At 39.1% G+C, this 27,180-nt stretch overlaps 1 protein-coding gene across 1 annotated transcript; it reads left to right on the top strand.

The window, feature by feature from the left end:
* The first annotated feature begins 18,834 nt into the window (after positions 1-18,834).
* On the top strand, positions 18,835-21,330 carry LOC115694820 (small ribosomal subunit protein cS22). The gene is made up of 4 exons (XM_030621911.2): positions 18,835-19,262; positions 19,778-19,879; positions 19,964-20,263; positions 20,985-21,330. Exons 1-4 carry the CDS (start codon positions 18,942-18,944, stop codon positions 21,021-21,023), a joined length of 762 nt encoding a protein of 253 aa, XP_030477771.1. The 5' UTR covers positions 18,835-18,941; the 3' UTR covers positions 21,024-21,330.
* Positions 21,331-27,180: the final 5,850 nt, after the last annotated feature.

The following is a 27,180-nucleotide window of genomic DNA, read 5'->3' as shown; positions in this document are numbered from 1 at the left end:
ATCCTAAGATAAAGAAGAGGAACTATATGTTAGTCAATAAGGGTGTGTTTAAAACTCTTAGACTACACCATATCAGATTTCGAAATTTGCCTATGTGCTAGTAAATCTTTCTGATAAGATGGTGATTACTCTGGGGTGGAATAGTGATTTTGGAGAAGTGTAAAAACCTATCTGAAGTCTCTAGGTCTACCAGAGAGAGACTGAATGTTAAAGCTGCAGGAAAGGTACTTATTCAGTCTAAGGAAAGTTCTATACATCTTTGGCACCATTCCAAATTGCCTTAAACTACTAGTGTTAATTTCCTGATTAACCAAAAGTAGTTGCCAAAGGTATAGAATCCAGTATCCCAAGAGAGTAGACATATAGAGAGGAATTTCACATTATCAATGGTTTTGTGATTAAGGAAGAGTAATGGTGGAGAAAAGGTTGTGTTTAATTCAACCTTTCAGATCCTATTACGAGGAGTTTACTACTACTACACTTGATTTGTATATCAAGGTGTTGAGATTATTTGAAACGCACTTTTTGTTTTATATTAGTGCAAGTGGGAGTTTGTTGGGTTTAATGCCCTAAATAAAACTCATTTCAATATAATCAAATTTACTTATTAATATAGATCAGAAACAACATTTAATGTTGCATGGTTCACATGATTTATTTCTTGATTATATGTACATAATGTATAAATTCATTCGAAACCCTTTTCACATACTTGATCCAGTTTATTGTGCCGTCAACACATTGGAAAGTAAACATGACTATGTGAATAAAGTTTCCTAGATTTATCAGACACAGGGTTTTACTGATATGATAATCTACAACAAGAGTTTACTTGTATTTGGAGAAATACTATGTTCTTTCCAGAACATTGGTTAAAGTAAAGCTTAGGTTGGATGCATGGAGTATGCATCGGAAGGGACCGATATTGAACTTTGACTTAGATTTATTAAACTTACCGTAATATCTATTCAAGTCAATATCGCCTAAGTTGATCCTAGATCAAATGATCTTAATCCTGATATGATTAGGCTCAATCTTGAAAGGCTATTCGTGTTCTTTGATTTGTTAGTTAAGCCTACTTTTAGGTCAGGGTGATACGTACATTTTGGGAACACGGTAGTGCAATTGAGTGGGAGCGCTAGCATAAACATGGAATCTATAGCTTCTATCTGGCGAATAGTAAGCAAAGGATGATCTCCTTCGAGCTTGACCAAACGAACATAAATGGTGGAGTACTCATTTCACATAAGCTGAAATATCATTTATACGGGGTCAAGTGTTTTAAGGAATAAATACATTGTAGGGTGTAACGGTAATTTAATCCCTTTACAGTGTAGATCATTCATATAGAGGATCATTGATCACATTAGGATTATAACAATGGATAACTAATGATGTGTCTATATGGTGGAACATATAGAGCATTCTATATACTGGGAGTGCAATTCTAAGTTCTATGCGTGGATTCAACGAAGAATTAATAAGTTAGTGAATTTTAGTGCTAAATTCTTGATCTACTTATTGGAAGCTCGGTTATATAGACCCATGGTCCCCCCACTAGTTGAGATAATATTGCTTGTAAGACTCATGTAATTGGTTTTGATTAATCAATTATAATTCACGAATTAGACTATGTCTATTTGTGAAATTTTCACTAAGTAAGGGCGAAATTGTAAAGAAAGAGTTTATAGGGGCATATTTGTTAATTATGATACTTTGTATGGTTCAATTAATAAATATGATAAATGACAATATTATTTAATAATTATTTATAGTTATTAAATAGTTAGAATTGGCATTTAAATGATTGAATTAGGAAATTGGCATTTTTGAGAAAATCAGATACAAAAGGTGTTAAAATTGCAAAATTGCAAAGCCCAAGGCCCAATCCATTAAGTGTATGGCCGGCCACCTTTGTAGCTTTTTTAAATTGATTTTTTCATTATTTTAATGCCATATAATTCAAATCAAGCCCTAGAGGAATGCTATAAATAGATAGTGAAGGCTTCAGGAAAATTACACTTTCTGAATCAGAAAAACCTGAGCCTCCACTCTCTTCTCTAGTCGCCACTCTCTCTCTCTTTTCTTCCTCAATATTTCGAACCTCTCTTAGTGATTAGAGTAGTGCCCACACACATCAAGTGATACCTCAATCATAGTGAGGAAGATCGTGAAGAAAGATCATCAGCAAAGGAGATTCAGCATCAAAGATTCAGAGAAAGAGATCCAGGTTCAGATATTGATAATGCTCTGCTACAGAAAGGAATCAAGGGCTAGATATCTGAACGGAAGGAGTCATATTATTCCGCTGCACCCAATGTAAGGTTTCCTAAACTTTATATGTGTTTATTTCATCGTTTTAGAAAGTTCTTATTTAGGGTGTTAATAAACATACTTGTGAGTAGATCTAAGATCCTGGTAAAATAAATTCTAACACCTGCAGCATTCATGGACCTGATGAATAGAGTATTCAAGGATTTCCTCGATATCTGTGTGATTGTGTTTATCGACGACATCCTTGTGTACTCTCAATCAGAAGAGGAGCATGAGTTACATCTTCAGATGGTACTGCAACGACTTCGAGAACATAAGCTCTACGCCAAGTTCAAGAAATGTGAGTTCTGGTTGTCTCAGGTGTCCTTCCTAGGGCACATTGTGAGTAAAGACGGGATCAAGGTGGATCCCGGGAAGATTGAATCCGTCAGGGATTGGCCGAGACCGAAGACAGTGACAGAGATCAGAAGCTTCTTGGGATTAGCTGGGTACTACCGTAGGTTCGTGGAGGGGTTCTCCAAAATTTCAATGCCCCTAACCGAGCTTACAAAGAAGAATCAGCGATTTATCTGGTCAGATAAATGCGAAGCTAGTTTTCAGGAGCTGAAACAGAGGTTGATTACTGCTCCGGTACTAGCTTTGCCTTCGGACAAGGAGAAGTTCGTAGTCTACTGTGACGCATCCAAACAGGGTTTAGGGTGCGTATTGATGCAAGCCGATCGGGTTATCGCTTATGCCTCCCGTCAGTTAAAGGATTATGAACAGCGATACCCGACTCATGATTTAGAATTGGCCGCAGTGGTTTTTGCACTGAAGATTTGGCGGCATTACCTTTATGGGGAGAAGTGCGAGATCTATACCGACCATAAAAGTCTCAAGTATTTCTTTACTCAGAAAGATTTGAACATGAGACAAAGGCGTTGGTTGGAATTAGTGAAGGACTACGATTGTGAGATCCTCTATCATCCCGGAAAAGCCAATGTAGTGGCTGATGCCCTGAGCAGAAAGGGTCCCGGGCAAGTAGCTAGCATGGTTCAGATCTCACCTCAGCTAGCAGTGGATATGGTTAGATCCAGCATTGAGTTTGTCGTAGGTCAGCTTCACAACTTAACGCTGCAATCTGATCTGTTGGAAAGAATAAAGGTTGCTCAGATGACAGATCCGGAGTTAGTGAAGATCCGAGACGAGGTATTGGCTGGTCAAGCCAAAGACTTTTCAGTGTCAGATAGTGGAATGCTTTTGTATAAAGCCAGGGTTTGTGTCCCGAACAGTGTGGACTTGAGAAACGAGATCTTTGAGGAGGCTCATTCTACTCCATATTCTCTGCATCCCGGCACCACCAAGATGTACCAAGATTTGAAACCGTACTTCTGGTGGAGCGGTATGAAGAAGAATTTGGTAGAATTCGTATCGAGATGCCTCACTTGTCGGCGGATCAAGGCCGAACATCGAGACCGAGCGGGGTTGTTGCAGCCTCTAACCCTACCAGAATGGAAATGGGAGGATATTACGATGGATTTTGTGGTCGGGTTACCTAGGACCACGGGTATGTATGATTCCATCTGGGTAGTGGTGGACCGATTTACGAAATCTGCTCATTTTATGCCGGTCAGAACAACATTTTCAGTGGATCAGTTGGCAGAACTGTACGTCAGGGAGATAGTGAGACTTCACGGGGTACCGAAGTCTATAGTTTCGGACAGGGATTCGAAATTCACCTCCAAATTTTGGCAAAGTTTGCAACGGGCAATGGGTACGAAGCTGAAATTCAGTACAGCATTCCATCCTCAGACAGATGGTCAGTCCGAAAGGACAATTCAGGTATTGGAGGATATGTTGAGAGCCTGTGTTATGGACTTTGAGGGTTCATGGAGCAAATATCTACCGTTAATAGAGTTTTCGTACAACAACAGTTATCAGAGTACGATAGGGATGGCACCCTATGAACTGTTGTACGGTAGGAAATGTAGATCCCCTATCCACTGGGATGAGACAGGGGAGAGGAAATACCTAGGTCCAGAGTCAGTTCAGCGGACCAATGAGGCAATAGAGAAGATTAAAGCTAGAATGCTTGCCTCACAGAGCAGACAGAAGAGTTACGCAGATCCGAAACGTAGAGATGTTGAGTTCCGAGTGGGGGACCATGTGTTTTTGCGAGTGTCTCCGATGAAGGGGATTAAACGTTTCGGGAAAAGAGGCAAGTTATGCCCTAGATTTACAGGACCTTTCGAGATTCTCGAGAAGATAGGTCAAGTGGCATATCGGTTAGCATTGCCTCCAGCTTTATCAGCAGTGCACAACGTATTCCATGTCTCAATGTTGAGAAAATACGTTTCAGACCCCTCTCATATACTCAGTTATGAGAGTCTTCAGCTTCAGCCAGACATGTCTTATGAGGAACAGCCAGTGCAGATCCTGGATAGAAAGGATAAAGTCCTTCGGAATAAGACCATAGCGTTGGTCAAGGTTCTCTGGAGAAACAGTAAGGTGGAAGAAGCCACCTGGGAGCTTGAGTCAGATATGCGAGCTCAATATCCAGAGTTGTTCAGGTTAGATTTCGGGGACGAAATCCTTTTAAGGGGGGGATAGTTGTAAAGCCCGCTTAGTTAATTTGGAAATTAGCAGTTGTTTATGTTTAATCATGAAATTATTTATAGCCATTTAAATAATTTATTATGGATATTTATGGAATTCAGATATGCATGAGTATGTTATCAGTAGCTTTTATATTTCGCATTTCCGGTGTCCGATATTTTGGAACGCGGCGTTTGGTTCAGTAGAAATCACAACTTAGTATGTTAGTATTTTGGGGACGGGTTTTAGACATTGGGAATGTCGGGAATGGCCGGGAATTTAGAATTTCCCAAAAATACCCCTTTAGTATGATTTTAGTGATTTTATGGTGGAGGGGCAAAATGGTCTTTTTGCCCCATTAGTGTTTTGTCTTATGTGAGTTTTTATTTGGAAAATTAAATGTTTATTTTAATTAAATGTTGGCTGAAATGAATTGAGATTAAGTGACTTTATTCTCCATTTGACTTTTCAAAACAAACACTTAGAAAAATTTAGAAATTTCACTCAAACTCTCTCTCTTTTCCTCTCCACTTTCGGCTGGGTATTTGGGGTGCAAAGCTGGGTTTTTCTTCAATTTTCAAAGCTTGATTCAACCTTAATTTGTGAGCTCTTGATTGTGGTAGGTGATTCTAACTCTTTCTCTTTAAATTTCTTGAAAAAAATGATGAAAAGTGATGATGCATGCATGTTGTTTTGGATGTTGTTGCTGCTGCTTTCTGTGGTTATTTTATGTGGTTCAAAGCATGTTAAATTGATAGGAATTAAGCTATGTTGAAAGCATGTAGGTTAGATTGTTAAGCTTTGAGTTTTCTTTGTGAAAAGTATGAATTTTGGAAAGAAAATGTTGTGAATATATTCTGGGTTGTTGCTGTTGTTCTTGTTAGTTTGCAGAGGTGATATTATGCTTAGTTATGTAGAATTAAGTTGGTTTGCATGCTTGTTTTGGTGGTTTGCTCAAGCTTGAGTTTGGAACTCAAAGCTTGAGCTCCAATGGCAAATTTTGTATTTGTGGTTTCTGGGTAGGTTTGATGCCTTGGATTTGTTCTTTAGGGTATTTAGAACAGGTCTGGAAAGTTTGGGATCAATTGGGGTTAAATTGGTCGAGTTATGGAATTTTATGGTTCTTGCTGCGAGGAACCGGAATTCCGGTTGTGCATCCGGAATTCCGGATGGGGGTTCAGAAATTCCCAGAACCGGAATTCCGGTTGGGCAACCGGTCTGCCGGTTGGGGGATTTTTCAGAACCCTAGTTTTCCTCGTTTTTGGGTTTTTAGGGGTATTGCCATGCTTTTTATCGATAGGGAAACTTTTAGTTTCGAGTTTTAGTCCCCGGGAAGTGATTTAGCGTGTCACTTATAGCGTTGTGATTTTTATGGTTTAGGAGCCGCAATCCGCCGTTCGGCTTCGGTTCCGGTCGGGTTGACCAAGCACACCCGAAATCGGAATCCGTGCAAGATTAGTATAACGGTATGCATATGTAGATTACATGTTTAGCGTGCATGTAGGAAGCCTGCTAGATTACATTAGATATGTATTTAGGCTTCGAACCATCCAACCCCCGTCACGTCGGTACGGGCCGGAGTATGACCAAGCGGCGGAGTATGACCGGTTCGACCGATCAGTGACACTTGGTTGGTGGTTCGGTGCTATTGACCTATCCCGTCGGTACGTGGAGTATGACCAAGAAATTTGGAGTATGACCGGTTCGACCGATCAGGAGGATACTTGTCAATAGTACCGTCCCCTGAACGTTCAAAACTCAGTACCATGTTGGACATGGCAGTAGTGCTCAGTACCATGTTGGACATGGCAGTAGCGGGACTCAGTATCGTGTTGGACACGGCAGTCAGTTTTATGTATGATATTATTATGCTTTTCTTACTGAGTCTGTCGACTCACAGTTTACGTTCATGTGTAGGTAAAGGCAAGGGCATGTAGGCGATGGACCGTGACCGAGCATATGAGATTGTACATGTCGGGGCGGTTAGGCCTGGAGCGTACGATCCTCGGGACAGCAGGGCTGAGATTTTTGTAACTGTCGTTAGACGACTTTCATTTTGATGTAAAAGTTAAACAGTTAAAACGTTTGTAAATATTTTTATAAATCGGGATCCCGAGACTTTTTGTAAAATGGTTTATAAGTTTAATGAAAAAGCAAAATTTTAATTAATCACGTTTTTCCATAAACCTCGTTGATTAGCAACGAGCTGCACAGTACGTTTAAAAATCACGTAATACGCCTAAGATAGTTAGGGTGTTACATTCGTCGTCAGAGATAGGCTCGACTCATGGTGCAGTAAGTATTGAGAGTAAATACTTGACTGTATGTGTGATCATCTGTTTACCGCTTTCCATTTTAGGCAGTATGCAAGCATCTAGAGTATGTATGTGTTATGTGATGCCATGCTATAAATGCTATTTGTTTATGTAAATATGTATGAGGTAAATAGATGAGTTAGGGTTTAACGCAATAAGTGCGTAAGTGTGGTATTGGTGCTTAACTCGCTGGGGTTGTTGATTACAGGGGTACTAGTAATGGACCCTCCGCAATCATCTAGACCACAGGGCGAGCAAGTAGAGCCCGGGGTTACCCAAACCGATCCACCAACACTGCCTCCACCTCCGCAAAATCTGGGGGATAATGCGGGGGCCGTTAATGCTAATCCTCCTGGCCGCGGCGGATGTTTCATGAAATGCGAAGTGTCATACTTCGTCAAGAGGAAGAGTTGCAACGTTTAAGGCAACAGCCGCCACGGTGAATCAAGGGTTACCACCGGCTCTGTGCCAGTGGTGGGTAACCAAGGGTATATTATGCCGCACCGGGACTCTGTGTTCGAGCGGTTTGTGAAGCTGCAACCTCTGGCTTTTCTGGGAGGCATTGATATTATTAAGGCCGATCAATGGATGAGCACTGTTACCCGTATCCTCGATAACATGGGGGTGACGGGAACTGAGAGGGTGAATTGTGCGGCCTTTATGTTTCAAGATCATGCCCGCGTATGGTGGGATATAGTGAATCAGACTCGAGATGTCAGTGTGATGACATGGGAAGAGTTCAAGAAACTTTTTGAAGAAAAGTTTTATAACGTTGCAGTGAGGACTTCACACCAAGAAGATTTTGTGAAGTTGACTCAGGGGAAAATGTCTGTGGCCGAATATACTCTGGAATTCGATCGGTTATCTAAATTTGCTGGTGATCTGGTGCCTACAGATTTTACCGTAAAGCGTAAATATGTTCGAGGACTAAATGCTACAATTAGTCGGGACTTGAAGATTACCACATCACATGACACTCTGTATAAGAGAGTGGTAGACTTGGCCTTAATTGCTGAGGAGGCCGAGCAGCAAGTAATGAAGGAGCAGGCTGCAAAGGATGCCGCCATGGCATCAAACCCTCCTGCTGGTGGTAATGTCAGTAAGGGGACCGACAGTGGCAACCCTGAGCACAAGCGGAAGGTTGAGGCTTCCGGAGCTTCAGGGGGAAATAGAAAGTTTCGGGGAAACAGAGGTGGCCATCAGGGTCGCGGGTCCTCATTCCGATCATATCCAGAATGTTCTAAATGCAAGAAGCATCATCCTGGTGAGTGCCGAGCCAAGGCATGTTTCCAGTGTGGCATGGTGGGCCACTTTATCAGAGACTGTCCCCAAGCCAAGAGAGAAGAGCCTAAGAAGAATGTTGCTCAGAACCCGGGGCGACTTTTCACTATAACTCAAGCAGATGCTGATGCTAGTCCGTCAGTTGTGACAGGTCAGTTATCTATTAATGGTTGTGCTTATACTGTGTTATTTGATTCGGGAGCTACTCATTCATATGTATCGAGTAGAGTGATAGAAAGTTTACATAAGCCATGTGATATTTATGTTTCGGGGTTTGGAACCCTGTTACCCTCGGGAGACCTGATAATATCCACAAGGTGGATTCGGTCCTTGTCTTTTTGGATTGACGGCTGTGAGTTGACCGCCAATCTAATTGAGTTGCAATTATTCGATTTTGACATAATCCCGGGAATGGATTTTCTGTCTAAATATGGAGCGATGATTGACTGCAAACGGAAGATGGTGGTGTTTGAGCCCGACGGTGCTAACCCAGCGGTGTTCGTGGGTAAAGTTCAAGGGGCACGCATACCGAGAATATCACTGTTGAAAGCTAAAGACCTGATGGGTAGAGGTTGTCTAGGGTTCATAGTTACTATAGTGGACACTAGCCAACCTGTGACATCAGGGCCTGAGAATACGAAATTGGTATGTGAGTTCCTTGATGTCTTTCCAGAAGATTTGCCGGGATTGCCACCTGTCCGGGAGATTGAATTTGTTATTGAACTGGCTCCGGGAGTGGATCCAGTGTCTAAGTCACCGTACCAAATGGCTCCAGCTGAGTTGAAGGAATTGAAGATACAATTGCAAGAGTTACTAAATGCGGGATTCATCGTACCGAGTTACTCACCTTGGGGTGCTCGGTTTTGTTTGTAAAGAAGAAAGACGGAACCCCGCGAATGTGTATTGACTAGCGGGAGTTGAACAAGCTTACCATTAAGAACAAGTATCCTTTACCTCGAATTGATGATCCGTTTGATCAGCTGAAGGGGAAGACGGTCTTTTCCAAGATCGATCTTCGCTCAGGCTATCATCAGTTGAGAATTCGAGAGGAAGATATCCCGAAAACTGCGTTCCGTACTCGGTATGGACACTATGAATTTCTTGTGATGTCTTTTGGACTCACTAATGCCCCGGCGGCATTCATGGATTTGATGAACCGAGTGTTCAAGGATTATCTCGATAGGTTCGTGATTGTGTTTATCGATGACATTTTGGTGTACTCTGAGACAGAAGAAGAGCATGAGTTGCATCTCAGAGCGGTTTTGCAAAGATTACGGGATCACAAGCTTTATGCTAAGTTCAAAAAGTGTGAATTCTGGTTATCTCGTGTCTCATTTTTGGGGCACATAGTGGATAAAGATGGGATCATGGTGGATCCGGCTAAAATTGAAGCTGTACGGGATTGGCCAGTACCGAAGTCAGCTACAGAGGTCAAAAGTTTTCTGGGTTTGGCTGGTTATTATCGTCGGTTCGTTGAGGGTTTTTCAAAGATTGCTGTACCCTTAACGGAGCTGACCCGAAAGAACCAGAAGTTTGTTTGGACTGATCGGTGTGAGAAAAGTTTCCTGGAGTTAAAGCAACGCTTGATTACCGCTTCGTACTAACTCTTCCTTCGTATAAGGAAAAGTTTGTGGTATATTGTGATGCCTCGAGACGGGGTCTCGCCGTGTGCTTATGCAGGCTGGGAGGGTAATAGCTTATGCTTCTCGGCAGTTAAAGGAGTACGAGCAGAGGTACCCTACTCACGATTTAGAACTCGCAGCAGTGGTATTTGCGCTAAAGATTTGGCGGCATTACCTTTATGGCGAGAAATGTGAGATATATACTGATCATAAAAGTCTGAAATACTTCTTCACCCAGAAGGACTTGAATATGAGACAAAGACGTTGGCTAGAATTGGTGAAGGATTATGATTGTGAGATCCTTTATCATCCTGGTAAAGCCAATGTGGTTGCTGACGCTTTGAGTAGAAAAGGTCAGAGTCAGTTGAGTACTATGAAGCAAATCTCCCGACCGTTAGCAAATGAAATGACTCGAGCTCAGATTGAGTTGGTTGTGGGGCAATTGGCTAATATTACCCTACAATCCACTCTTTTAGAGAGAATTAATGAAGCACAAAAACAAGATTCAGAGTTGATAAAAACCCGAGCTAGGGTTTTGGCTGGGAAGGCTAGTGATTTCTCAGTAGATGAAACGGGAATGTTGAGATTTGGAAGTCGAGTTTGTGTGCCTATGAATGAAAACATCAAGAAAGAGATCATGGATGAGTCTCACACGACTCCTTATTCAGTTCATCCAGGGTCGACAAAGATGTACCAAGACGTGAAAGCCATGTTTTGGTGGCCAGGCATGAAGAATGACATCGCTGAGTATGTTGCAAAGTGCCTTACATGTCAGCAAGTGAAAGCTGAACACCAGCGACCTGCAGGGTTGCTGCAACCACTGAAAATACCAGAATGGAAATGGGAAGATATAGCTATGGACTTCGTGGTAGGTATGCCTAGAACCACGGGACAATTTGACTGTGTGGGTCATAGTGGACGGAGTTTACAAAGTCTGCTCACTTTTTACCTGTTCGGACGAATTTCTCCATTGATCAGTATGCTGAATTATATGTTAGAGAAATTGTTCGTCTGCACGGTGTCCCAAAGTCCATTGTGTCGGATAGAGATCCAAAGTTTACATCGAGATTCTGGGAGAGTCTGCATCGAGCTATGGGAACTCAGTTAAAGTTCAGCACAGCTTTTCATCCTCAGACGGATGGGCAATCCGAGAGGACCATTCAGATTTTAGAGGACATGCTACGGGCATGTGTGCTTGACTTTGAGGGATCATGGGTAAAGTACCTTCCCCTGATCGAGTTTTCTTATAATAACAGCTATCAGGCAACAATCGGGATGGCTCCTTATGAACTTTTGTATGGAAGAAAATGTAGATCGCCCATTCACTGGGATGAAGTGGGTGAAAGAAAGTTCTTGGGTCCCGAAGCTGTTCAGAAAACAAGTGAGGCAGTTGATAAGATTAGAGCGCGAATGCTCGCGGCTCAGAGTAGGCAAAAGAGTTATGCCGATCCAAAGCGTCGAGATATTGATTTTCAAGTCGGGGACATGGTATTTCTCCGAATATCTCCGATGAAAGGCATAAAACGCTTTGGGAAGAAAGGAAAGCTTAGCCCGAGGTTCATTGGACCTTTTGAAATCCTTGAGAGGATAGGGCAAGTAGCGTACAGGTTGGCTATGCCCCCGCGGCGCGGCTATACATAATGTGTTTCATGTTTCAATGCTTCGGAAATATGTCTCAGACTCGTCCCATGCTCTGAGTTATGAAGCATTGGAACTTCAGCCGGACTTGTCATACGAGGAACAACCAGTGCAAATACTTGATAGAAGAGAAAAAGTCTTGAGAAGCAAGACACTGGCACTGGTGAAAGTACTATGGAGGAACAGTAAAGTAGAAGAGGCAACTTGGGAACTCGAGACGGATATGCAGCAGAAATATCCAGAGTTGTTCAGGTAAATTTCGGGACGAAATTTCTATAAGGAGGGGGTAATTGTAATACCCGGAATTAAGAAATAGATTAGCAAAACCCTAACTAGATAATTATGTATAATTGAGGAAATTATATTATTATATAATTTAATATATGTGATTTTATATGAATTTTAATATATTAAAGACCCCGTTGGAATTTTGGTAATTATGACCCGAGAAGGGTAAATTGTTGAGATTAAATTAATTACGTGCTTAATAGAACTATATTATTATATAGTATACCTGTGTTGTCTTTTCAGGTGTGTTCTGACAGGTTAGCGCGGTATAGTCACAACCGGGAATTTCGGGCCGAACCGGGTTCGGGCCCGAAATGTAAATTGGATTGATAATTTGGCATTTTATTTGATGAATGATAATCTGAAATTTATTTGAAATTAATTGAGTATTGAAATGACTTATTTACCCTTGTGAGGGTGTAGGTGTGAATAATAAGCCATGAGGGCATTTTGGTCATTTCACCCCTAATTATTATGTTTGATTAAAATTGATTTTTGATGAAATGAAAAGCAATTTTCTGGTTTTGCTTTCCTCTTGGCCGACCCCCTCTCTCTCCCAAACCCTCTTGTTATTTCAAGTTGAATTTGAAGAAAATTGGTTGGATTTGAAGTTTAATCTTGGTGGATCTTTGTGCTAGCATTTGAATTGAATTTTGAGGTAAACTTTGAAGCTTAAATCCTTATTATCCTTGCTGAATTTATTGTGGAAAAGCATGATTTTGTTGAAGATGGTAATATGTTGCATGGTTGTGAGTTCTTGTTTAATTTGAGTATGTTTTGTGCTTGAATCATTGTTGTGGTGTTTGATTGAGCTTTAGTTGAAATTCTAGGGTTTTCTTAACCTAAATCTCAAGTTGTTGTGGTTGTTTGCTGCTGGAATTATTTGGTTTGGTTTGAGGTCAAGCTCAAGTTTTGAGCTTGAGTTCTTGTTGGAGAAGTTTGATTGTTGTGTTGTTGAATAATTTGAAATTAGGGGTTTACATGTTGGAATTGTTGTTTTAGCTTTCTGTTGTGATGATTCTTATCTGTAAGAAGTTAATTTTGGGTATGGATTGATTAAGGTTCGAATATATGTTAAAGTGGGCATGTTTAGACCTTAAAATCTGGTTTTCTGGGTTTTTCGAACCCAGTGGCCATGACTTGAGATCTATGGTCGCCGCGGCCATAAAACCTGGCAGAGAGCCATCTTTTTCCTGAATTTGTTTTGGCCATAACTTTTGACTCGGGACTCCGTTTGGGACGTTCTTTATACCGTTGGAAAGCTCTTTTCGAGCTCTATGTGATTATCTGTATTTGAAATGCCATGAATTTATTTTATGAATGTGAAATCAGGGGTTAACCCTATTTGTGAAAATCCCGGATTGTGTGTGACTAGGATTACCGGCACCTGGTCAGGAGCACCCGGGGATTTGGAATCTCTACTATTGCAGGACAACAGGTAAGACAGTGATTAGCACGTAGAGTATGCGCAGTTGCGCTTATGTTGAGAATGATATGCATGAATGTTAAGTAACCGGGATTAGGGTTATTACCCTAATAGGAACGGTCTAATAGCCTAGGGTTATTACCCTAGTGATATATGTGTATAAATGCCATGCCATGTTAATTGAAATGAGATTTAAGGATTATGTGCTCAAGGCATAATCAGGTTGGACTCGGTACTCATAACCGAGATGAACCGCTTCTAAGGCCTTAATGTATTTAGACGTGTGAGAGTAACACGTGGGTCTACGTCACGTAGATTTAATTAGATGTGTGAGCGCAACACATAGGTCTACGCCACGTAGACATAATTGGGCATGATGAAATAATGATCAGGTCTGTGCTATACAGACATATGTGAATGAGCATAATATATTTGTTATGATTTATACTGTCTTCTTGCGGGCTTGGCTCACGGGTGCTCTCTTGTGCGGGGAAAGGGTAAGGCATTAGCTGATCAGCCATGAGTTTCAGGAGCAGGGCGAAGAATGTACATGTTCATGCCACTTCAGACCAAGCGGGTTATGGGTCTAATAGTGTTGACTTTTGTATTCTGTTTTGCCGCTTAGGTCGGCTAGTAAGAAAGAACTTGTAATAAGTTTGTAAATATTTTTGGGATCCCAACTATTTTGAAAAGTTTTAAATATATTACAAGTTTATTTTCAGTCTGTTTAATATAAAAGTTTAAATTCTGCGCTATTTTAATTAGTAATCCCGGTTAGGGGATTAGGGCTTTATAAGTATTTTGGGTAGCGTGCCTAATTATTTAGGGCGTTACAACGGCCATATGTGTATTTTTGCCCAATTTTTTATTCTTTTTTAATCCATATAATTCAGCCCTAAGCCCTAGTTGAAACTGTTGGGTTTTATGCCCTAAATAAAACTCATTTCATATAATCAGATTTACTTATTAATAAAGATCAGAAATAACATTTTATGTTGCATGGTTCACATGAATTATTTCATGATTATATGTATATAATGTATAAATTCTTTTTAAGTCCAGAACATATGAGTTGGTTAAAGATTATAGTGTTGTCAGCACAGTGGAATGTAATCTCAATCATACGTTCAAAAGTTTATTCCCTGATTTGTCAGAACACTGGATTTAGACTGACATGGTATAATCAGAGATAGGTATTCTTACACCTTGGAAAAGTGTTATGTCCTTTCCAGGACATTGGCAAAGTTTACCAGTATCGGATGTATGGAGTATACATCGGAAGGGACCGATATTGAACTTTGATTAGATATATTAAAACTTACCGTAATATCTATTTAATTCAATATCACATGTTGATCCTAGATCAAATGATCTCAATCCTGATATGGTTAGGCTCAATCTCAAGAGTGTTATTCGTGTTCTTTGATTTGTTAAGTTAAGCCTACTTTTGGGTCAGGGTGATACTTACGTTTTGGGAACACGGTAGTGCAATTGAGTGGGAGCGCTAACATAAATATGGAATCTATAGCTTCTATTTGGCAAATAGAAGTAAAGGATGATTTCCTTCGAGCTTAACCAAACGAAGATAAATGGTGGAGATCTCATTTCACTTAGGTGAAATATCATTTATACAGGGTTAAGTATTTTAAGAATAAAATATATTGTAGGGTGTTACAGTAATTTAATCCCTTTACAGTGTAAATCATCTATATAGAGGATCATTGATCACATTAGAGTTATAACAATGGATAACTAATGACGTGTCTATATCGTGGAACATATAGAGCGTTTCTATATGACTGAGAGTGCAATTCCAAGTTCTAAGTGTGAATTCAATGAGGAATTAATAAGTTAGGGAATTTACTTGGTAAATTCGGTTCGACTTATTGGAAGCTCGGTTATATAGACCCATGGTCCCCATACTAGTTGAGACCATATTGCTTGTAAGACTCAGTTAATTGATTTTAATTAATCAATTAAAATTCTAAAAGTTAGACTGTGTCTACTTTATGAATTTTCACTAAGCAAGGGCGAAATTGTAAAGAAAAGAGATTTTAGGTTTATTTATTGATTAAGAGACTTTATATGTCTAAATTAATAAATATATTAAATGGCAATATTATTTAATAATTATTTCCAAGTTATTAAATAATTAGAATTGGCATTTAAAAGGTTAAATTGGAAAATTGGCATTTTTGAGAAAATGGGAATGGAAAATAACAAAATGGGAAAGTTGCAAAGTGAGGCCCAATACCCTTTGTATGACCGGCCCTATGCATAGGAAATTCCATTTGTAGTTTCCATTATTTTAATGCCATGCAATTCTAACCTAAACCTAGAGGGAATTCTATAAATAGAAAGTGTTGGCTTGAGGAAATACACAGACACATCTTTGATCACTTTGTTTCTCTCAGAAAAAGCCTCACACGTCTCTCTCTCTTTTCTTCTCTCTTAATTTCGAAACTTTGAGTGAATGAGTAGTGCCCACACACATCAAGTGGTATCTCAATCATAGTATGTAAGACTATGGAATTTCTGCATCAAAGAAGGAGAAAAGAAGATCCAGGTTCAGATCTTGGTGATGCTCTGCTACAGAAAGGAATCAAGGGCTAGAGATCTGAACGGAAGGAGTCATATTATTCCGCTGCACCCACTGTAAGGTTTTCTAACTTTATATGTGTTTATTTTCATTGTTTTAGAATTCATATTAGGTTGTTAATCCAACATACTTGTTAGTAAATCTAGATCCTGGTAAAATAATTTCCAACAGAAACATTATAAAAGGAACATGATACTCTCATCTCATCCGCTTGATAGTTTGTCAACTTTTGACAATTTAACTATTGCCTTCAACCTAGATGAGAGAGTTCCTTCCTTAGTGATTTTAACCTCTTTCATTATTTTTCACCATATTCGAACCTTGAGTGAATGAGTGTCGTGCCCACACATAGCAAGTCAAGTACTCAGTCATAGTGAGTAAGTGGTGGTAACCAAACCCGAAGGATAGAAAGAGATCCAGGTTCAGATCTTGTTAATGCTCTGCTACAGAAAGGAATCAAGGGCTAGAGATCTTGAACGGAAGGAGTCATTATATTCCGCTACAATCAATGTAAGTTTTTCTTAAACCCTTATGTGTTTATTTCATTATTTTAGAGAATTCATATTTAGGATGTTAATCAACATACATGTTAGTAAATCTAGATCCTGGTAAAATATTCCCAACACTAATTAGGATAGGCGTGCAAGATTTACTCCACATCGTGCCCTTAGGTCTTGATCTATAACGATCGAGTAAGTTTGAAAGTATAGTGTCATAGAGAATTATAGTTATTTGAGCGATCCACCGAGAAGCTAGTTTCTGCTACCTGATCGGATCGTACGATCATTTTGAAATACCCTCTAATTAGGATAGGCGTATAAGATTTACTCCACATTGTGCCGGTAGGTCTTGATCTATAACGATCGAGTAAGTTTGAAAGCATATCGTCATAGAGAATTATAATTATTTGAGCGATCCACCAAGTAGCTAGTTTCTTCTACCTGATCGGACCGTACGATCATTCCGAAATACCTCCTAATTAAGATAGGCTTTTAAGATTTACTCCACATTGTGCCGGTAGGTCTTGATCTATAACGATTAAGTTTGAAAGCATATCGTCATAGAGAATTACAGTTATTTGAGTGATCCACCGATTAGCTAGTTTCTGGTACCTGATCGGACCATATGATCGTTCCGAAATACCCCCTAATTAGGAAAGGCATCTAAAATTTACTCCATATTATGGCGGCAGATCTTGATCTATAACGATCGAGTAAGTTTGAAAGTATAGCGTCATAGAGAATTACAGTTATTTGAGCGATCAACTGAGTAGCTGGTTTCTACTACCTGATGGGATCGTACGATCGTTCCGAAATACCCTCTAATTAGGACAGGCGTCTAAGATTTACTCCAGGTCTTGATCTATAACGATCGAGTAAGTTTGAAAGCATAGTGTCGTAGAGAATTACAGTTATTAATTGGAGTGATCCACCGAGTAGCTAGTTTTTGCTACCTGATCGGACCGTACGATCATTTTGAAATATCCCCTAATTAGGGTAGACGTCTAAGATTTACTCCATATTGTGCAGGTAGGTCTTGACCTATAACGATAACGATCGAGTAAGTTTGAAAGCATATCGTCATAGCAAATTACAATTATTTGAGCAATCCACCGAGTAGACTGTCTGCGGCATAATTTAATGTAGTAATTGTAAATTATAAAAATAAAAAAAAATCATAAATTAATGCAAAAAAAATATTTGTCAATTAGTATAATGACTGTGTGAAACACGATTATGTTGTCTGTTTAAAAATATCACTAAAATATATATAATGACATTTGTAGAAATAATACAAATTTAATAACAGTTTAAAAAATACTTTTACATATTTGTAAGAGTTATACTTATGTTTAACTCATGATTGTAGATAAATACATATTTTGATTTTATTTTTATATTTTTTTCTAAATTATATATTTATATTATTTTCTTCTAAGAAAATTTTATATAATTTTTAGTTTTAATTTTTTTTTGACATAATATTTAAAATATATTTTATTTTTATTTAATAGGTTAATTTGTAAGAATATGAATTGAAAGAAAAAAAGTTAAAAAACCCTAATATAATTAACGATATAAATTCTATATAAAATAAAAATTATTAAAATAGAATATCTTTATAAGTTTTTGTATGTAAATAAAATTCCCTTAAAATGTTCTTTTCTTCATTTTTTTAATTCTCAAAAAATAAATGAAAAGTTCATTTAAACCAAAAAAAAAAAAATTATTTATTAGAAGTGGATATCATTTATATGAATAGATGGCCAAAATTGGTGAGCGACGCATCTTCCGCTACAATTGCAAGCATAACATAATTGTAGTGAGATATTATTACCATATTTTATTAGTGTAAATAATTATTTTTCAATAAATGACACTTGTCATTAGTATATGTGGAGAGTCAAAAAGAGAGTAAAAGAACACTTATATCAGTAAATAGTGGCATAAGTAACTAAAGTTTTAGGTTTGTAAATAGCATAAATCCAATAATTTTTTTGAGTGGCATAAGTACATAATATTTATAAAACTGTAATTTTCTTATTGTCTTTAACAGGACACATATAACACCCAAATTTTAAATAATGCTACTAAAAAATCATTAAATTTATGCTGCTTAAAAACTCAAAACTTTGAGTATTTATACCGCTATTTAGTCTTAGAATATTAACCAATTCTTTAGCTCTTGGTCCTTTTAAACTCATTGGTCATTGGTGGTGTTTTTTGAAGTTATTTTTTCAAAAAAAATAAATAAATAAATAAATAAATAGATGAATTATTTTACTATAAAAAATAAAATAATAATATAAAAATTGTTGGATAATGTGATAAACCCAAATTGTATCCATTCCCATATTTCTGAACTCTTTCTTCTAAAACCCCTTCTGTTAAGTTCTGGGTACACTCTCTCTCACCCGCCCAACAATGGCTTCAATCTCATCCATTTCGTCACCACCGAATTTCTTCCACCACTCCGTCAATATTCTCAAAGCTTCACCCAAACTCTCTCTCCAAATTCTCAAGCCAACCCTAACATCTCATCCTCACATACTCACTTCCTCTTATCTCATTATAGCTCCTTCTCCTAGGCACTCCCAAAGACTGTTCGCCGTCGCAGAAGCAACCTCCGTTGATACATCTTCCGAGGCCGCCCGAAGACTTTACATCGGCAACATTCCCAGGAACCTCAAGGACGATGAGCTCACTAAAATTGTTGAAGAACATGGTGCTGTAGAGAAGGTCGAGGTACACTTTTTTTTTTCCTCCTCTAATGTTGTTTCTAGGAATGTAAAATAGAATTAATTCCTTAATCAGGAGAATTATTTACAATGTAATGTTTAGTTGAATTGTTGAAGTTCATTGATGTTGGACGTTAGCAAAACTTTTCTGAAATCTATGCTAATTGCACTTTTTTCTTTGTTGTTGTTTCTGGGAATATGAAATAGAATTAATTCGTGAATTAGGAGACCAATTACAATGTAATGCTTAGTTGAATTGTACAAGTTGATTGATTTGGATGCTAGCAAAATTTTCCAAATTTCTATGCTTCAAACTTCATTTACTTGGTAACAATAAGAGTTGTCTCTTTTCGATCTCAAAAGCATCATGAAATTATTGGTAAGCAGAGTAGCTTTGGAAATTTTAGTTGAGGTCTGAGGATCGATTCTAGGACCTACCCAACAATTCAGAAGATTTTAGTGAATAAATACACTTGTCTTAATTGTTTTAGTGAAATTTATGTTCTTCTCTTTTGTTCATAGGTTATGTACGATAAGTATTCTGGTAGGAGCCGGAGGTTTGCATTTGCGACGATGAAGACGGTTGAGGATGCGAATGCAGCTGTTGAAAAACTGAATGGAACTGTAAGTTTAAATGAACTAACTCAAAAGATTCCCTAATGCAGTTTATTTCTTTGTTAATTAATCTGTAGTGATTTTTGATAACAGGAGATTGGTGGACGGGAAATCAAAGTAAACATAACCGAGAAACCTCTGTCGAAAGTTGACATGTCACTTCTCCAGGCTGAGGATTCCCAATTCGTTGATAGTCCTCACAAGGTTTATGTTGGAAATATAGCGAAAGCTGTTACTACTGAAACTCTTAAGAACTTTTTCTCTGAGAAGTTAACTGTTCTTAGTGCGAAGGTTTCTCGGGTTCCAGGGACCTCAAAGTCCACAAGATTCGGGTTTGTAACTTTCTCATCAGAGGAGGATGTGGAAGCTGCTATCTCTTCATTTAACAATTCTGTAAGTTTCAGTGTTCTCTGCTATACTGTGTATTGAAATCTTTTTGTGACGTGATAGTATGGATGTTTTAACAGATAAACAATTACATGGATATAATAGGTTTTTTTTTTAATGGAAATGGATATAACAGGTTGGCAGTCTCTTGGTTGGGCAGACAAGATTGCATTCTTTCCATTTCTAGTATTTGTTTGCTCTTAAAATGGTTCTAATAACTTCATACAGTACTGTAAAACATAATAATACACATGCAGGAACCTTCACTGTTTTTGAGGTTATAGCCTAAAGTATATCTAAAATGTAAAATTTAAGATGTGCCAACCCTTAATTTTGGTAAACAGGATTATGATGCTGTCGATCTAGTTTGTCTATTATCAGCTTCGTTTGCTTATGCTGCTTAGTTTTTGGAAGGTACAGAAGTGGTTGCATGTGATGTTTTGAAAATTTTCCAAGATAATATTTCCATCCTATGACAGGCTATCACTGTTTATGGATTGATGTTCCTACTGATAGTTCCTGATTCTTATGAGTATATATATCTTCCTTTTCGTTCATAGGGTGATCTGTGATACTAAAATTGGAATGTCAGCTGTTTTTTTATAGCCAATAGACAGTTTTCTTAGTGATACAGCAGCTTTTGAGCAGTTGATTTGTCATTGTTATTTAACTTAATCGTTGCTTCATTTAGCTTATTTGTCTAAGGCTCGTTTGTTTATTATTGCAGTTATTGGAAGGTCAGCCAATTCGTGTAAACAAGGCATAGTATGTAGCTAGTTGGATGAATTTTTCAGAGTTTTACTTGTACTGATTTTATCAGATTAAAGGAGAGGCCTATTTAAATCAAATGAAAATCATTGCTAATTTGTGCTCCTTTTGTTGATGATTCTAAGGTTTGTAATTTTCTTACCCTATAAACCTTTGTTTGGTAAGAAGAATGGAATGAGTTAAGGATGGATTGTATATGGCCCATGGAAACATAGGAGGGAATGGATTGGGTTGGCACCTTAAAATTATTTGGTAAGCTGGAAGTAAGGATATAAATTCTAAAATATAAAAATAATCTTTTAAAATATTTATTAACATATTTCCTATATTATCCATGATACTTATACTTTTATGTTGGGATTATTTTTATTTTTAAACTATAAAATAGTTTTTTTATTATTATTATTTTTACAAAATTCTATATAGAAATTAATCGCAACTAGCGTTGCAACTTAAACCGCAACAAAAAACAGTATAACAACTCACATAGAATCTACTTTAGAAATTTAAATCGTAAATTTGAGAAAAAAATATTAAAAAACAATATATGGGGTAATTTCTCTTTTATATTTTATTTTCAAGGATAAAAAGAAAATTGTAGAAAGATTAGGATCATTATTACTCAATCCTTCATAGTTTGGAAGGATTGTTTTTTGGGAGATTTTTAATTATATACATAAATTTCTAAATAATCACAGAAATAATGCTAACCTAAATAATCCCAAAAACACGTGTACCTTATGCCCAAGCGCAAGCCATTTGATTTCAACTTATTTGATTCTCTATTTAAAAATATTTTAAATTTAAAAAATAAAAATAATTGTTTCACTCTATTTATATACGATGTTTTTTTTTTTTTTTTTTTTTTTTTTTCTTGTAGTTGTGGTCTTTTGTTTCTTTTTAATTATTTTTTTTTTCTTTCTCTCTTCTTTCTATTATTTTAAAAATATTTTTTTTATCATACCATTGATTATTTCAGTTTAAAAATAGTAACACTGCAATCTGGATAATAATATGTGAAAAGTATATATCTATTCTATATAAAGTGTACCTATATAACCGAATTTTTGGTTTATGAAAAATTTATGGATGAGTTTTTATTTATATTAAAAATAAAATGATTTATTATTAAAAATAAAATAATTTTTGAGATATATATATATATTTATGAGTGATTTATTATAGATATTTATTATAATTGAATATACATAAACCTAATTATATTTAAAATGCATAACACCATCTTGCTATCCATTTTGTTTTCGTGCATTTATATGAAGAAAAAAATCTATTATAGTAAAATATATATATATATACCTAATTATACTTAAAATATATAATTCCTAATTGTTACTTTGTTACTCTACAATGGATGATACCAGGCAGATTTACACGTAAGTGTGTATTACTTTGTTCTTTTATTTTCTTCATTTTTCAATGTAATTGACTCTCTTATTGCTTCTAAAATTATTTTTTTATTGACATATATGTTCGATTTATCATACATATATGATGAAAACAAAATTGTATTAGTGGTAGGTTTTCATTGTTAATGGTAAGGATATTAGCAAACTCACAACCGGAAAAATCATGCAGGATATATCAATGCATCATCGATTCCTATATATATCTTTATATGTAGGATTCGATATTTCATTCATGAGATTTTCATATTAACTATTTACGTGGTTCTTTATTTTTTTTGTTTTCTTTTAAATTATTTAGATGACTCTATATATTTTATATGTTAATTAGTAATTTTTCCCTCCGAACTTTGACATATACCAAATTATGCTCCTGAACTTTTTTGGCCGTTAAGGACTTTTGTCTAATTTCATTCAATTTTACTGTCTCAAGTACTAAATCATGTTCTCAGACTTTGATATCTACCAAATCATGCCCCTCAAACTTTTATATGTATTAAATTATGCCCCTTGAACTTTCATCCGTGTTATAATTTTTTTACTAAAATTAGATAAAAGTTCTTAAATTTAACAATCTCAATAGTTCAGGTGAATTTTTAACGGCCAAAAAAGTTCAGGGATATAATTTAGTATATGTCAAAGTTTGGGAAAAAAAATTGTTAATTAGTCTATTTTACATACACGATTACAATAATATTTTTCTCATAAAAGTACGCTTAGTAGATACTATTCATTCACAAGTTGTATATAAAAGAATCAAAAATATTGTTTTTTTTTTTTCGGTTATAGTTTGTAATTTTTTGTTTAGTTAACTATCTTTTTTTTTTACTATATGTGTTGACTCTATACTGCATGTTGCCCCTGAATTCGCCCAAAATACGTGGACTAGTCGAATTAGGACACGTGGATCAGATAACCTGTAAACATTTGATAAGTCTTTGTGCGCCACAAGGAAGCGCAGTTAGCGTGGGTCCCAGAGGAGGCACCCGGAGTACAAGGTACTCCGGGAGGCTCGCATGACGTGAAGCCTCTCCGGGATGTGTCAGATCTCTCTCGAGCAATCAAGTCGCATTTAATGCCGCATGGGAGGAAGCGTGTTGGGACTGTAACACGCAATAAAGTCTGACGGCACAACCCCCAAACAGCTGCGCTACAGTAATGATCATTTAAGTCTAGCGACGGCTACTCAGCGAAGAGTCACGTCAATCACAAGGCAAAAAGGACATTCTTCATAAAAACCCTACGGCACCTAAGGATTTGACCATGCATCACCCATGGTATGTTCATTGGAAATGCCCAACTTTATGGATACTTACAGATACATGTGTAAGAACAATTCTAGGGATTACCCCACCAAAACACTATAAATACCCCCTCAAAGCTCATTTAATGGGGTCGAGAATCTTGGTTTTTGCAAAAGAGCAAGGAGAGAAAATACTCACCAAGAACATTCTCTGTATTTATGAGAAACACATTCTCTCAAGTGTGGAATCTGTATTAAATACATCCATTAATAACAAAGACTCGTGGACTAAGGCTCATTAACGCCCCAACCACGTAAAAAATCTTCATCTCACTTTCTTACAGCTCTTTATTATAATCATATTTTAATAGTTGCCGAAAATCTCGGTCAACATTTTGGTGCTTTCATTGAGAGCTGAGGAAAGCTACTACATAACAAGCATTTGACTTCACAACGATGGTGGAGACAAGAAGTACACGTCACCCTCGCCCTCTGGAAGATGCTCAAGATCCAAATGAGGAAGATGTAGCCTCAAGAGCAGCAGAGGAGTCCGAGGAAGAAGAAGAAGAAATAGTTCCCGACGAGAACTACGAGGAAAACCTCGACGAGTATGCCTACGACGGAGGAAGTTACTCAGAGTTGGTGCTCCTTAGACAAAAAGCTATCGATCATGAAGCTGAGATCGAAGCTCAGAAAGCGCAAAATCAAAAAATGCAGGAAGTGATGCTAGCCATGCAGAAAGCCATGGAGGCTGTTGGTATTCACGTGCATCCCAAGGCAATGCCCGCTGGGCTCGACGGGAAACCAGCGACGTCCTCGCCTAATTCCCAACAGCAAAGACCTAGGGAACCTAGCCCTATAAGGCACCCTGCTGAGTGAAATCAAACAAAAAACCCTACTTCTACCCCTGGGCGAAAGAAAAAGGTGCAGGATCCGCGAAGGGTCCGCTCAGATTTCCCCAAAGGGAAAGGTCCGCAGAGGGGCAAGCCCCAAAGAGGGAGTCTTGGCCCTCAGGATCGAGGGGACCGGAAAAGCGTTTCTGTGCACCAGGAACCAGGGGGTAGAGGAAAAAGAGGACAGAGATGTCCTCCCATTGATCTGAGAAATCAAATCAATGGGAATCAAGGTGACCTCCGGGATCACCTTGACCAAAAAAGATACAGGCCCGTGGTCTCTTCGGCATCGTAAACGAAGGGATTATGGCGGAACTTGCCATACTTCGAAAAGATATTGCTCGAGTCTCTCGGAGGCAGAAGGGAGACGACTCCGACTCGGACAGTGAGGATCGGGAGCCATGTGCCAAGCATATCCTGGAGGCGGAGCTCCCTAAAAACTTCAAGATGCCCGAAATGGCGGCATATACTGGGAACTCCAACCCCAGTGATCATTTGTCACGGTTCAACCGTGTCATGACAGTCATCCGGGTCAGCAATGACGCAAAATGCTTGTGTTTCCCCCTCACTCTGAGCGGATCAGCGGAGGAATGGTTCAAAAAGCTGGAACCAGGATCCGTGGGTTGTTGAAACAAACTCCAAACCAACTTCCGGAGACAGTTTGTCGCCGCCAGGAAGGTTAACTTGGAGGTTAGTGCCTTGACCAACATCAAGCAACTGCCCACCGAGACCCTGAAGAATTACATCAAGAGGTTCCGAGAGGAAGCCTCGAAGACCAAGAAGGTCGATGACGGACAACAGCTTGCGCTTCTCCAAGCAAGAATCCGCACTGGGACTCCCTTCTGGAACGAGTTGCAGCAAGAAGGCGCTGCCAGCCTTCAGGACTTCCAGAAGAGAGTCCAAAAATATATTAACCTCGAAGAAGCCCAGATCGTGGCTTACGGAGGCTACTATCCCACCGGGATAGCAGGGTACATGCCCGGAGTGTCGTCCTCGGGCACTGTCCCGACCGCGACTCCACAAGTAAGTGGCATACAATTCTCTGCTACTCCTGTGTACAGCCAAGGCCAAGCTTTGGCACCGGCATCTTCCCATTACGGCAACCCGTCCGGGGTGAATGGACGAGCTCCTTCACAGGCGGCCCCGACTGTTAGCTTGACAGGCCCTACCCAGGGGTCGAGGAGCAAAAGGTCCTCCAAGGGAAGCACCCGAACGGGAGAGAAGCGCCAGAAAAAGGGGTACACACCCCAATACACTCAGTACACAGAGCTCACGGACTCTCAGGAACGTGTATACTTCGCCACTAGGCAAAATACGCACTACCGGAGACCCCAGCCGTTGTACAAAGATAGCTCCCGGAGAGATCCGAGTAAAAGATGCGAGTATCACAACGACATTGGTCATAGCACCAATGAGTGTAAGAATCTCAAAGACGAGATTGAGAATCTGATCCGCTTGGGCCACCTCTATGAGTGGATCAAAAATAGGTTGCCCCACCTTAATCCGGGGCGGTGGCGGGGTATGCCTCCGGAACGCCGGGGGGTACAGCAGAGCATTGCCTCCACCGCTCCCGCAGTGACACCCAGCATATTCCCGGACTACCGCCCCGGCCTAATGGACGGGTAGCCATGATCTCCGGAGGTCCCCATATCAGAGGAAACACTCGCAAGGAGCGAAAAAGATATGCCGAGGCCGCGAAACACAGTGAGGTGTGGGAGGTTACTCAACTCCCAGCCCAAAGGCCTCGGCTAATGGACCAACCCATAACGTTCACAGAAGAACACGCCAAGACGGTGCGTTTTCCTCACCACGACCCGCTGGTCATAGAGACCCCCATCGCAAATAAAGTGGTGGCTAGGGTCTTGATTGACAATGGGAGTTCCGTGAACTTGCTCTTCAAAGAAGCCTTCACTGCGATAGGGTTGACCGTCCGAGACCTCTTGCCTAGTGGGTCACAGCTCACGGGATTTAACGGGACGACGCTAATCCCGATGGGAAAAGTAAGGCTCCCGGTTACCCCCGTGCCGGATACCCCCCGAGCACATTTAAGTATTGCACCTTCGTGGTGGTAGACCGTCCAACCCCTACAACGCGATCCTAGGCCGACCGACCCTAGTGGACTTTGGTGCAATTACTTCAATCCGACACTGTGCTCGAAATTCCCTACCCAGAAGCCGAGTCGGAACCGTGAGGGGAAATCGGGGAGAGGCCGTGCAATGTTACAATGTTGCCACTCACCTACCTGTATTCACGCTCCGGGAATCCCCTGGAATAGAGAAGGCTGAAGAAGATGAGTTGGATCCTCGCATAGGATCCGAAAGGGTCGTGGAACCAATGGAGGACGTCGAAGAAATACCAGTGTGCGACGACGACTCCACTAAAGTACTCCGAATAGGGAAGAGCCTGGATCCGGAGAAAAAAGAAAAAATAATAAAAACACTGAAGGGCGCCATAGACATCTTTGCATGGCGCCAAGAAGACATGACTGGCATAAGCCCTCATGTCATCACCCATGTACTCAATGTCAACCCGGACATGCCCCCTGTACAGCAAAAGAGACGCCCGCTCGACTCGGTGAAAGCCGAGGCCTTAGAG

This window comes from Cannabis sativa, chromosome 6 (genome assembly GCF_029168945.1).
Source record: "Cannabis sativa cultivar Pink pepper isolate KNU-18-1 chromosome 6, ASM2916894v1, whole genome shotgun sequence".
Classification (NCBI taxonomy): domain Eukaryota; kingdom Viridiplantae; phylum Streptophyta; class Magnoliopsida; order Rosales; family Cannabaceae; genus Cannabis; species Cannabis sativa.
The sequence above is the reverse complement of the archived record's forward strand: the minus strand, read 5'-3'. Positions and strand labels throughout refer to the sequence as shown.

Excerpts from the sequence above, each read along its gene's own strand:
- LOC115694820 (XM_030621911.2), top strand. The coding sequence starts at position 18,942 with ATGGCTTCAATCTCATCCATTTCGTCACCACCGAATTTCTTCCACCAC. Across the intron at positions 19,263-19,777 it reads GTGCTGTAGAGAAGGTCGAG|GTTATGTACGATAAGTATTC; the intron begins GTACACTTTTTT and ends TTTTGTTCATAG. Across the intron at positions 20,264-20,984 it reads TCTCTTCATTTAACAATTCT|TTATTGGAAGGTCAGCCAAT; the intron begins GTAAGTTTCAGT and ends TTATTATTGCAG.